Below are 13,152 nucleotides of genomic sequence, written 5' to 3' on the forward strand. Positions count from 1 at the left end.
GGAAATGACATCAACACACTCACCACATCTTACAGGTTCGTGGGTACACTTCATTGCGGGCTATGACTCCCAAAGGCAGCACGAACGATTGTGGTTCAGATGTGGCACTGCAGGTGGCTGCCGCCGGTTCGACAGTTTCCAGCCCAGCAGGGGGGTCTGACTCCGAATTTTCCGCCCCCAGGGAAGGGCTCGCCTCTGCACCCTCTGATGGGACATCCTGGGCCTGCAAACTCCTCTGGACCTCCTCATGCACCCCCATCACGAGCTGTTGGAGCTCATCCATGTTCCTCTGGTGCTCCAGGTCCGGCAGACGCAGTGGCCGGTTCAGGTCTATTTCTAAGGTCAGCTGACCTGCTGGGACATTGGGGTCACCCTAAGAAAGATAAAAAACAAACATAACACATATTCAAAATGTAATTTAAACCTGTAAATAAAAAACTGGGGATTTTAAAGAAGTTTAATTTTGCATTTTGGCAACATTTGAGCTACAGAAACAATTGTTGTATCACTACAATGATTTGGGTTTTTAAGACGATATAACTTACAGTAAGCTTTGTAGCTTTGGCTTTGGAGCCATGGAAGCTTAGCATAATAATCTCCAGGCCATGACTTCCATACGTCCCCTTAAAGAGGCCCGGCTGCAGGAGGTCTGAAGGGAGGTACGGGGGCAAATAAATCCGCCGGTACGTCAGGCAATTACTACAATCAGAAAGTACAATTTAAACATATCTGTTAGGAATTGCACATTTAAAGGGCACCTATTATGCAAAATCCACTTTTCTGAGATGCTTGGACATAAATGTATGTTGGCAACGTGTGAACACAACAACCATACAATGACAAAAATCAACGCACTGCTTCTTTTTTTAAACCCAAGAGCAATCTCATTATAAATGCTGTTTTGATTCTCTTGTTAGTGTGATGTCACACTGATAAGCCCCGCCCATGGCCACTGAATGACGGTGCTGCATTAAAAGATTTCCGCCCTCAATGAGTTGTACAGTCAATAGTGAGATACTATACATCGATTGTATCCAAAAGTGCTCACTGTCTGTTGGTAAGGGAGTGAGGAGCTGTAGCTCATTTGCATTTAAAGGTACACACACGAAAACAAAATGACATTTTGGACTTGTTATAATAAATGATCCGTCAGGTATTTTGAGCTGAAACTTCACAACTGAGACTTATATTACATCTTGTAAAAATGGGCATAATAGGTGCCCTTTAATAGTCTTACATGCTAAGCTAACTCTAATTAGCATAAAAAACGCATATTATGCAATGTATTAATATTTACAATCAAGCAGGAGCACCAGTGACCTCATTAGTAATAAATAAAATATTTACATTATTTTGTAAAAAATTATAAAAGTTTGACTACATTATTAATCATGTAAAAGACTTACTCATATTGGCTGGTGTAGATGAACTTCATGAGGATCAACTCCTGCATGTGCTCATGGAAAATATCCTCCAGTGTTCTTCCCCATTCCTCCTCCAACCATGTTCTGAACTCCTACATACAGACGACCCGGAGCTCAGTGTGCATCTACAGCATGATGGAGTGAAACCTAAATATCTCAAAACGTTCCTACCTCTTGTCTGCCTCCAGGCATTCGATGGTGGTCTGTCTGGTTGCATTTGGTGGAAAACTCGTCTTTTTTCACAGTCTGGGGAAATAGAATTTTGCAATTTGGTTTTTAAGGAAAAGTGAAAAACGCTTTGGAAAGGGAGTCGCTTTGAGTAGCCAATCAGCAGTAAGGGGCGTCGACCTAACAACATTATTGCCTGGGTTGCGTATGTGTGGGGCGTGTCTATCAAAAGAAGCTCCCGATTCTATTGGGGTAAGGGTGATTTCAAATGTCAACATTGGCTTTCAGAGATCATGCACCCCCCGCCTTTTATAAAAGTGTAAATGGTTAAATGTAATTATGGGAAAAAGCAGACGTAAGAAATAGAAATGTGGATTTTAAGTCACAATTTAGGTGACACTGACTAAAGCAAAGTAGTACAAATTGTTTGGAAAGCACAAGGGTCGGTTTACCTGAATATCTCCTTTATGAGGGCCTTTGTGGCCGTACATACATTCAACCGTGGCTTTGTTTTTCTCCAACATGTGGATGCGGAAAAGAGGCCGTCTGCGCATCGGGTCCTCCACACGGGGATCGTGGGGTGGTAGATACATCCAGCCTATGATGAATAACCCATCAACCTAAAAGGTTTCCGTCAACAAAAGTGGCCATGATTAAAACACTGAATAATATGCATGCATGTGTGATTTAATATATATAGTGTATTTGATTTATACAACTGATAACACTGTTGGACGAATCCCACTTTTCATCCTATTTTGTATGCCAGATTTGAATTAGTCCACTCCAAATTATATGGTAGCCCCCATAGTCTGTAAAAAAGATGGACCCGTTCGCTCTCTTCCATTGGTAAAAGTGAAGCCGCCAGTGTCCCGATACGGCGGTTGAGTCTGCGCAGTAGCGATTTTGGGACCAGTCCTGCGCAGTAGTGAGCAGGAAGTAAAGCCGCAAAATTAAGGCCCCGCCCTCGCAGAATGCGCATATCACAGCTGTCAATCATGACGTGACATCACTGTATTTATAGCATTAAATAACTTAAAACAAACTTATTAAAAAAAACACTTGAATTTACATCAGCGTGATCAAAACTACAGAAATCAGCTTGGGAAAAAAGATAATTAAAGTGTAATTAAACTATTTAGTTGGTCTCAAGTCCAATTGAATAACATGGGGGTTTATGACCTATACTAGGACCAGTCACTGGGGGGGGCAATCGAGATGTTTTGGCTTCACTTTTCAGGGCTTGTGCGGCACTTCTTGTATGTTGAAAACACTACCTAGACAGCAGTAGACTCCGGGGCGGAACCGGGCTTATGTCGGCAGCTCCGGTGCGGATCTGCCCCGGAATCTAAATCTTGATTTTTCCTGTTGTCCGAATTAGTCGGCGTCAACTCTGTTACTGTCAAACTCTGTCATAATTGACATTGACCAATGTATTTTACCAATATACACCCATATATTTTCATCAGTGGCTTTTATCAGTAATACAGGGTCTTACCACAACATTCAGTAATCCTCCATATGGGCCAATATCAGGCTGCCAGAGACCAAGGATGTGTCTATAAGGATGCAGCACTGGAAAACAAGTGTAAAACATGCAGATTTTACATTTATACTAAGCAGCAATATTCAGAAGAAGAAACATTAGATGAGATTCATGGTGCATGATTCAATGAATGCATACTGAGTGGGTGAGTATATGGACTCATGCAAAAACTTAAATCATATAAAAAGTGAGTTAATGGACTAATATAACCCTATGGAAAATTTCTAATTACAAATAAGTCGCTTTTTGTTAATTTGGCAAATAGCGTGTTTATCTGTTCATGTTATCATGTTGCATCCCTGGCCAATCCGTGTATATCACACACGCATGCAAGACACACAGCTGTGCATGGTGCTTGACAGAAGTTGCCCTTGTGCTGCTCCCAGATCAGTTTCTCCCTCTTCCCTAAAAAAAACATGCATCCCAGTTCTCATCACCACATCAAAACGTGTTTTACTATGAGGATATGTTTAGCATTGTCTCCAAAGTGAACAATTTATTTTAGTTAAACATGATTGGTTCATGTATGTTCGCATAAGACCAGTCATCATCAAATATAACCTTTATGTCTTAAATATTGACTGAGTAAGGTCATGTCAAAAATTGAAATAAACGCGAAAACAACCTTTGATGCCCCTAAACTCGTCATTCGATTTTTGTGAGTGTATTATTTTAAATAAGGCAACATTTATCTTTTAATTCTTTATGAAACAGAATAGAGAAACTCTTAAAAGAGAAACTGTGTGAGATCAGCAGCAGGGCATCTCTGACCGGCAGCACCTGTCACAGGTAGTGATGTGTTTCCTCCACCACACACACACACACACACAGTACATACAGTGTGTGTACACGTCCCGAAAGTCCATGTGCTCATAATCAGGGAGGAGCTTCATAAAGCGCCCTGACTTCACCTTCGGGTTCACACCTGGGGAGGTACACAGGTGCGTGTGAACGCACGCACAGATTCCGGAAAATAATTGGCAGTGTGAATAAACCAAAAAAAAAAAAAAAATTCCGTATTTTCACATTTTCCGTATTTTCTCTAATCTGTGTGTGAAAAAGGCTTATGACTTGTGTACTATATTTTCTTAAATATGATAACTTTCAGTTCTGGTCTTTTCGATGAACCTTTTCATCTGGTTCGCAGAAGCCTGGCATGAATTGGACTTATTATTTTGCCCCATAACCTTTGAATTTTTATGATGACCCTTGGTGTTTTCAAAAACTTGAAAGTCTGCATTTGCAGCCATTACATAAAATAGCAACCAGCAGTTCTCACAACTTCTATAAAATCTTCTAGGTTTGAAATGACATGAAGGTGAGAAAAACGACAACGGAAATGTAATTTTTGGGTTAGCCATACCTTTAATGATGGTGAAGCAAGAGCATTATATTTACACATTTACTTGAAGTTGCAATGTCTATCTGCATTTACCACCAACAAAAATTATTGATCATATTTTTATTATATTTTTAGTAACTTAAAATATACAGGCTTAAAGGCCGTTCACATTATAACGATAAAAAAGTTAAAAAGCATTTTTTTTTCAAAGAGAATAGTGGAGTTCACACCACAACTATAATGATAAAGATACAAGGAGCAATATCATTGGGATCACTTGCAATATATCTTTATTTATTTTTATTTGTGTCATCTCGGGTCCATTCAACAAAAACACATTCGTTTTTAAATTTCCTGCGACCTGAGGCCGATATAATTATACCAAACCTGTGTCTGAGGCACACGTGAAACTTTTAGACCCAACCCGCTTGGGTCTCGAGTCGGACCTCTGCTTTTTGGATCTGAGTGGACCCATGAAGACCTCTAATGTGAACAATTACAAAGTTTTTATTAAAGGAAATATGCAATAGTAGTTAATGCAATTGAAGGTTAATGATTTGCAGGAGTACTGTGCCTCACAAGCGTATGGACACTAATAAAGTTATCGTTATAGTTAACGTTATGGTTATAGTTAAAGGTGCAATTTGTAAAATATTTGCAGTAAAATATCCAAAAACCACTAGGCCAGTGTTATATATTTTGTCCAGCTGATTACTATCAATATCTGTAATGTTTTCAACTACTTGTAAATCGTGAGAAAATTGCCATTCAAAACATTTTTACGGGGCAGTGCAGTCTCCTGTCAATGACGTTAATATCCATGTGACCCTTTGTCACCGCCTTTACTGACGTAAAAACCACATGACAACAGTGGAGTGGTTAAGTTCAAAAAAATAAAATGGCGGCCAAGGAAGCGACTGGAGCACAAATTTAGTGTAAATAAATGTATATTTTTACTGTTTACACATTTTAATTGCATTTCTAGCGAGAAATTAGTATTGTAGTTTTCAAATATGTGATTAGTTATCACAAAGGCGCTCTCCGTTTAAATTTCAAACACGCTGCCTTCATGCCTTCGCTGCCTTCATGCCTCCGAAGTCATGGCCTCATGAGGCAGCGAGGCAACAAGTCACTGCCTTGAGTTTTCGGACGCAGCGAGTGTCGTGGACAAATGCGGAACTATGCGTTAGCGCCTGCCGGGCTACGCACTTGCTTATGGAGCAAAGCTTGGAACAAAACGAGAAACAAAGAATGAGGATCAATTTGGTGTTGCATCTGGATGGAGAGAGCTTCACGACAACATTTAACTAGACCGAGATTCTGATCCTGCTTGTGTTTTACGCGATGGGTGAGTTGTTTTGATTCATAACCCTTCAAAAAACGTATGCTATTATATTGATCACAACATTAGTGTGTAGATTGTAATCAGCGCGTCTTCCCGCGGACGATATGCACATCAAAGGTATTGTACAGCAATAAAAATGGTAATTTTAAGACACTTCACAATAAGATTTGTACTGTCAATACATTATGTGAAAAATCATTGTAGATTGTAAATTGAAAACTTAATTCTGTGCTGTGTTAACCATCAAATTTGGACTAACAATTTCGTTTTGAACATCACATATAAACTTACATAATGAAATAAACAATGTCATCAAACGCAACATTTATAAGACTTGATTACCTTATCCATCAACGTGATTTCTCGTTTGCGTCTGATTGATGGCCATCAGCGGTTGAGTTAAAGACTACAAATCCCATAATTCCACGCTGCTTCAGAGCGTCATTAAACACACATTTGATGTTATTGTGTTTTGGCGCCATCTAGTGGTAAAAATTCTACGTATTCGACCTTTAAAGCGTTAGACTTGGAATTAACTAAAATGAATACTAACCAATGTTACAAAAAAAAAATTCATGTGTTTATTTCCTAAAGGTGAAGTGCTTTTTCTGTTTAAATACTTTCTCCTATTTGCAGGGGATTTGGAAATACCAGTGCGCATGATGCACTTTTCTTCAGTATTGCAATTTGTTGCATTTGTCGAACTACTCATGTAACTTTAAATCTTTAAATAGGAAAAACATGAAAGTGTTTGGTGGCTTCCAAATTCATCCCTGTTTGGATCCTTAGGCCGGTGACACACTGGATGCTTGGCGTAAGCATCTCAGCTGCGTGGTGTGTCCGTTTTTAATTCGTCTCCCATGTTAACAGGTTAGAGCTTGCAGACTGTCCTGCTCGAGCCGCGCGGACAACGCGTGCATGCTAGAAATAGAACCAACACCTATTTTTCACACGTCACGCAAGCGTGTTGGAAGCGTTACCAGGCAAAATAGAATAGGAAAATATGTTTATATGTCATTTTGTACACAAATACATATTAATTAATGACATTGATGTTTGAAAGTCTATAGGTTGACATAAATTCAGATATAAATGTAATTTAAATAAATAAATAAATATTGTTTTTCAAATATCGCACCTGTCAAACATAGTCTACTCTGCCATCAATACTGTTGATGGTATCCTTTATCAGTAGGCTTTATATTTATCTATTGGCGGCCTCCCTCTATGTCACTATACAGCAGCTGCGTCAGGCACAGTTCTGGTGTGTAAAGACAGAAAACGCGACACACTCGCTGCGCAACTGACACGCAACGGAAATGCCACGCTCACGCTAAGCAGCCGGTATGTCACCGAATGAATGTCACCTAAGCTAAATGCTAACATATTCACGACACGCTGTACGAAGATTAAGTGCACGCACTGAAAAAAGATAGGTATGTATTAATTCGTCTAATTGGACGTAATAACATTGTAAAATATTGAACAACCGTGGTGTTTTCCTTTAAATCCCGCGAGTAATCGAGAGCGAGAAACGCGATGCTTCGCGTTTGGTATGTACGCAGCATTAGTCATCACCTACATCTTCTCTCTGTGAACAAGCATGTACCAATGTAGTGTGAATGAAAGGGGTGGGACCAAAATAGAAGCAATAAAACTATTTTGAAATGTTCTCGGATTTGATTGGTTGGTTAAAAAAACACCCATATGGTTTGAAAATAGTCATTTATTTTTGAATACTGTTAAGTAATGCTGCAGATACAGAAAGTGTGCACTACACCTTTAAATTCAGTGACTGACAAGCGGTCAGTAAAGATTGTGGTAAGGGTGCTGTAAAATTACTTACGTTTAACATAAAGCTCTCGACTCGACATACCCACAATTTCCATCTTCCGTGGGTCATCATTCATACCAAATTCTAAAAAAAACAAAAACTCATGACAAGCTGTAGCTACAGGATACTTTACTTAGAATATACTGTACATACTGCAGTATAATAACTACTACACTATTACTGTTAATGTAAAGGTATTCTGCAATATTTACTAAAGTGAATTGATAAGCTGTATAAATACTGTAACATACTTTAATATTTACTATAGTAAGTATCAAAACACTATAGTAAGTGCTACATTATAGTATTTTTCATGTGGGTGGTATATTTTCTTCTACAGAAGCAAGGAAGTGTGACACAATATATTAAATACTGTATATGTATTATATATCGTACTGCATAAACACAGTAATGTAAACACTGCAGACATCATTACCATTGGTACATCTCCTCCTCCAGATTGTTTCCGTGTTCAGGATCTGCCTGAATTTCTTGCACACTAGCGCCAGGTTGGGCAGCGCCGTGCCCGGTAGAGACGAAAAGATCTCCACTAAAATCTCCGGGGGCAAATCCAACAGCGACTGCGGATGGGGCGGCCCTACAGAGGCCTCGAAACCGACCCCGCTAGGCCCCGCAGTGCAGGTCTTATGACAGCCGGGGTCGTCTTTCATTTTGCCCACCACCACCACCCTCTCCTCCTCGTCGTCGTCCATATCAGTCTCGGAGTCGCTCTCCCGGTTCGCCTGGCTGTGCCTCTGCCGCCTCCTGCACCGCCGCGACTGACCCACTCCACAGAGCCTGGCACACACCGCCATCCGTAGCAACATTACATCATCAACAACTGTCACACCTGCAGTGACCCTCGCCAGTGCGCATTACGTGAACGCGCTGCTGCTTGAGATGAGAGGCGTGTTCACGCTGATCAGATATATGACATCACAGTAACGCGAGAGTCTTGCTGTCGAATCGCTCTCGCGGTACTGTGATGGCATATTTTGTTCGGTCTGCGCAGCGTCGCATTAACTCGATTACGCCGTTAAATCACGTGACGCCATGTCGCCGCACGACGCATGTTTTGACGTAAATCTTGCGAATGGGGTGCAAATTTGTGAAACCAGTTCTTCCAGCCTTATACATTGGAGATATTAAATTTAAAAGTGATAGCTGTACAAACAAGTATATAAGACAGGCCATTTTAAAAACCTGTTATCCCTGTCAAGTTAAAACAAATTAGTTCACATGTTTGATAAGAATATTGTAATATATTTTAGAACAGCTTATTTAAGTTTCCCTGTTCCTCCCAAAGCAAAAGAAATACACTTCAAAATTTTAAATGAGATTTATACTTCTATCAAATTCCTAAATCAAAAAGTGAATATAGAAAAAATTGTCCCCTGTTCCTTTTTTAAGCAATTTCTCCAAACATTTCTGCATTTCAATTCAGGACTGCTTGATAGAAAAAGAGGTGGTTGATAGTTTTGTTTTTTATCTACATCATATTTTATTTGGAGTACCCAAAGACTGCTGTGTTAATTATTTTTTGCTTAATAACATTGTAATACTAGCTAAATATTTCATTTATAAATGTAGATTCTTTAATTCCCCGCCACTAAATGGATTCCAAAGCCCTTAATAAAATAAGAAGTCAGAGTGCCGTGAAGCTGCTTTATCTTTTGACATATTTATTGTGATACTGCCCTTTATTCAAATTTTTCTTTTGATTTCAAATTTCTATTTATTTATTTCCTCTGTCTTTTCTAAATAATTTATTAGTTATACTGTGTTGAGCCTGTCATTTCTATCTACTATTGTATAATGAATATTTGCCTTAGTTGTTTATATATTTTTGTATTCAATAAAAAACAAAAATTAAAAATGTGCACATTTGTGCGAAAAAATAATGACAGGAGTTACTTCTGGAAATGAATTAAAATCATGTAACACGTAAAATACAAAAATTTACCTTAAAAAAACATATCTAATATAATATCCGATTATTTTTTATTCGCTGCTTTGAAACTCTGCTCGCTGGAGACATCTGCAGGTCAAATGTCTGTAATTGCTACCAGATAAAGTTTTTAGACCAAAAATATCAAATTTAAGTGATTTTGTGTATAAAACAAGGAAAAAAAATCTGCCAATGGTGTAAGCAATTTTTTCTTGAAATTAATGTTTAAGAAAAATGTTCAAGATTTTTTTGCGTACCCCATTGGCAGATTTTTTTTTGCTTGTTTCATGCACAAAATCACTTAAATTTGATATTTTTGGTCTTAAAACTAGACTTATTTTCTTGGGTCGTTTTGCTCATCAAGAAAAAGCATCTTAATTTAAGAATTTTTTTTTTTTAGATATTTTTACTGAAAACACGACAAAAATACTAAGAATTTTTTTCTTGAAAATAATTTTGTGCAGTGTATTTAGGTTTATGTAAATGTTGATTTCAAATTTCAATTTATTTATTTTCTTTGTCTTTTCTAAATAATTTATAAGTTATACTGTGTTTAGCCTGTCATTTCTATCTACTCTTGTCTTGTATAATGAATATTTGCCTTAGTTGTTTATATATTTTTGAATTTAATAAAAACAAAAATTAAAAAAGGTGCACATTTTTGCGACAAATTGTGACAGGAGTTACTTTTGGACCCTAAATAAAACCATGTAACACGTAAAATTTACCTTAAAAATAAATATATAATATCGGATTATTTGTTATTCGCTGTTTTGAAACTCTGCTCGCTGGAGACATCTGCAGGTCAAATGTTTGTAATTGCTACCAAATAAACAGTGAGTGAAATCTGTAATATTTATTATAAATATTTCGTGAAAAAAATCCATACATATATATAAACTAAAGCAATTATTGCAACATGATTAGACTATCACAACAACAACAAAAAAACTCATTGGTATATCCTAGTCAGCGATTAGAAAAGTAAGACTTATCAAAGGAAAACCGTTATGTTAGTACTTAAATACTTTCATGTCAGATGATTAAATAGCCAGACACAATTATAAAAAAATAATTACTAACAATCTAAACTAGTTTAGTCTGTCTAACATCTGCTAGTCACGCCGTTACAAACCATATTTACTTATGTTACCATAGCAACGTGAACGCGCGACAGAAGTGGTCTCTACCTGCGCTGTGCGACATGGTATTTATTTCCCAAACATTTTTATTCAGGTTTGCGTGCAAAATACAACTAATCTATTTTTGTTATGATTAATGTATGTTTTTATCTTCATGTTGTTTCCAGGCAGAAGTCGAGGACACTTTAAAGAGAATTCAGGGTCATAAGGGTGTCATTGGCACAATAGTCGTTAACGGAGAAGGTAGGATTAATTTACCGCGCTTTTACTGTACTCTACCTTAACAAATTTTGCTGTTCTTATGTCAAATATTATACTTTCATGAATCAATATTTGTAGGTATTCCCATCAGAACTACACTGGACAACTCCACTACAGTTCAGTATGCAGGACTGCTGCATCAGCTCACTTTGAAAGCCAGAAGTACAGTCAGAGACATCGACCCTCAAAATGACCTGACATTTCTGCGCATCAGATCCAAGAAACATGAGATCATGGTGGCGCCAGGTACATCTCCACATTACCTGATGCCTCTTGCTTATCAGACATGCTGTTTAACACACATACAGCTACCACATCTGTTTTTTTGTTTGTTTACAGATAAGGAATACCTGTTGATTGTCATCCAGAGCCCAAGTGAATAGTATTGGTCGGTGCAAAAAATGAATCTCATGTGCATACTAAATTATTTTCTTTGTTGTGTAAGTACAGGTTTTATAGTTTTGTCTGGTTTAAACTGTTATTAGGTTATTTTTCATTCATTGATATCATTCAATCTTTTAATAGAATATAGTACAATGCATGTCTTAAGTGTGGCTTCATTACAGTTTACAAATAAGATTTGTTTAACAGTGTTTTATGTCCATGCATGTTGTACCGAAGTGGCCAAAAGTGTTGTCCAGGGGAAACATCTGTTCAATATTAACTTTAATGCCTTGTCATATTAAATTCAACTATCAAAATATGAGGTGTATGGTACAAAATAGACAAAAAAATAAATAAACCTTTATTTATTGGACAAAATAATTTGTCAAAAAAGGCAAACCAAAGCATATTAGGGAATCTGGGTTTGATTTAAAAATACGGAGAAAAAATGCATAGAAAAACAAAACGCTCACAGGTATTAATATTTTGCAAATCCCTTTTTTGTGGTAATATTTTGTAATTATTAGGCGATATCTTTATAAACTTTGCAAGTGTTGTGTGTAATGTTTTGCCAAGCCACCTTAAAATCTTCTCAAAGCTGAGCTTCAGTTTTACTCAGTGCATACATAATGCATTTATTTAATAAAATATTTAAATTAGTGCTGGGCATAGAGTAATCTAAATTTATTTCACACTAAATAAAAATCATTTTTTTGCATAATATATGAGTTTGTGCTGTGTGTAAATATTATGTATATAATAAAGTAAAACATTTATTAAATATATATATATATATATATATATATATATATATTTCTGCTTATATATATATATATATATATATATTAGGGCTGTCAAAAGATTAATCGCGATTAATCGCATCCAAAATAAAAGTTTGTGTTTACATAACATATGTGTGTGTACTGTGTATAATTATTATTTATATATAAAAACACACCCAATCATGTATATATTTAAGAAAAAATTGTTATATTTATATATAAAATATTTATATTTATATATAATATAAATTATAGAAATGTATATACAGTATTTAAATGCAAATATTTCTTAAATATATACATGAATGTGTGTGTATTTATATATACATAATATTTATACACAGTACACACACATATGCTATGTAAACACAAACTTTTATGTTGGATGCGATTAATCGCGATTAATCTTTTGACAGCCCTAATATATATATATATATATATATATATATATATATATATATATATATATATATATATATATATATATATATATATATATATAATATATAATATATATATATATATATATATATATATATATATATATATATATATATATATATATATATATATAATATATAATATATATATATATATATATATATATATATATATATATATATATATATATATATATATATATATATATATATTTGTATTTAATAAATGTTAATTTTTTTTAATTTATATATAATATAGAAAATATAAAAATATAAATAAATAAGTAAAACATTTATTTATATTTAATAAATGTTTTACTTATTTATATAATTTTTTAATTTATATATAATATAGAATATATAAAAATATAAATAAATATATATATACATGTAAATGTTTTCCTTAAATACATACATGATTGTGTGTGTATTTATATATATACATAATAATTACACAAAGCACAAACTTCTATATTATGCAAAAACTAACTTTTATTTTTATGAGATTAATCTAGGTTAATCTATGATTTAAATAA

At 35.5% G+C, this 13,152-nt stretch overlaps 2 protein-coding genes across 3 annotated transcripts in view; one reads left to right on the top strand and one right to left on the bottom strand.

Moving 5' to 3' along the window:
* The window catches only part of fbxo31 (F-box protein 31), a 12,901-nt gene extending 4,318 nt beyond the window's left edge, over window positions 1–8,583 (bottom strand). The window contains exons 1-9 of one of the 2 annotated variants that reach the window (XM_065292176.2): window positions 8,096–8,583; window positions 7,672–7,743; window positions 3,977–4,063; window positions 3,091–3,167; window positions 2,045–2,212; window positions 1,596–1,670; window positions 1,407–1,516; window positions 546–699; window positions 24–373 (exon numbers count right to left, since the gene is read on the bottom strand). In XM_065292176.2, the coding sequence (XP_065148248.1) occupies window positions 24–373; window positions 546–699; window positions 1,407–1,516; window positions 1,596–1,670; window positions 2,045–2,212; window positions 3,091–3,167; window positions 3,977–4,063; window positions 7,672–7,743; window positions 8,096–8,486 (1,484 nt within the window). In that variant the 5' untranslated portion in view covers window positions 8,487–8,583. The remainder of the gene's footprint in view (window positions 1–23; window positions 374–545; window positions 700–1,406; window positions 1,517–1,595; window positions 1,671–2,044; window positions 2,213–3,090; window positions 3,168–3,976; window positions 4,064–7,671; window positions 7,744–8,095) is intronic. The other variant, XM_065292177.2, reaches the window with a different exon arrangement.
* Window positions 8,584–10,609: 2,026 nt separating this feature from the next.
* On the top strand, window positions 10,610–12,055 carry dynlrb2 (dynein light chain roadblock-type 2). The gene is made up of 4 exons (XM_065292434.2): window positions 10,610–10,814; window positions 10,917–10,992; window positions 11,089–11,256; window positions 11,350–12,055. Exons 1-4 carry the CDS (start codon window positions 10,812–10,814, stop codon window positions 11,391–11,393), a joined length of 291 nt encoding a protein of 96 aa, XP_065148506.1. The 5' UTR covers window positions 10,610–10,811; the 3' UTR covers window positions 11,394–12,055.
* The last annotated feature ends 1,097 nt before the right edge of the window (window positions 12,056–13,152 follow it).

Source organism: Paramisgurnus dabryanus, chromosome 23, assembly GCF_030506205.2.
Source record: "Paramisgurnus dabryanus chromosome 23, PD_genome_1.1, whole genome shotgun sequence".
Classification (NCBI taxonomy): Eukaryota; Metazoa; Chordata; class Actinopteri; order Cypriniformes; family Cobitidae; genus Paramisgurnus; species Paramisgurnus dabryanus.

Coding starts and splice junctions, on each gene's coding strand:
- dynlrb2 (XM_065292434.2), top strand. Junction 10,993..11,088: donor AATAGTCGTTAACGGAGAAG/GTAGGATTAATT, acceptor CAATATTTGTAG/GTATTCCCATCAGAACTACA. Junction 11,257..11,349: donor TGAGATCATGGTGGCGCCAG/GTACATCTCCAC, acceptor GTTTGTTTACAG/ATAAGGAATACCTGTTGATT.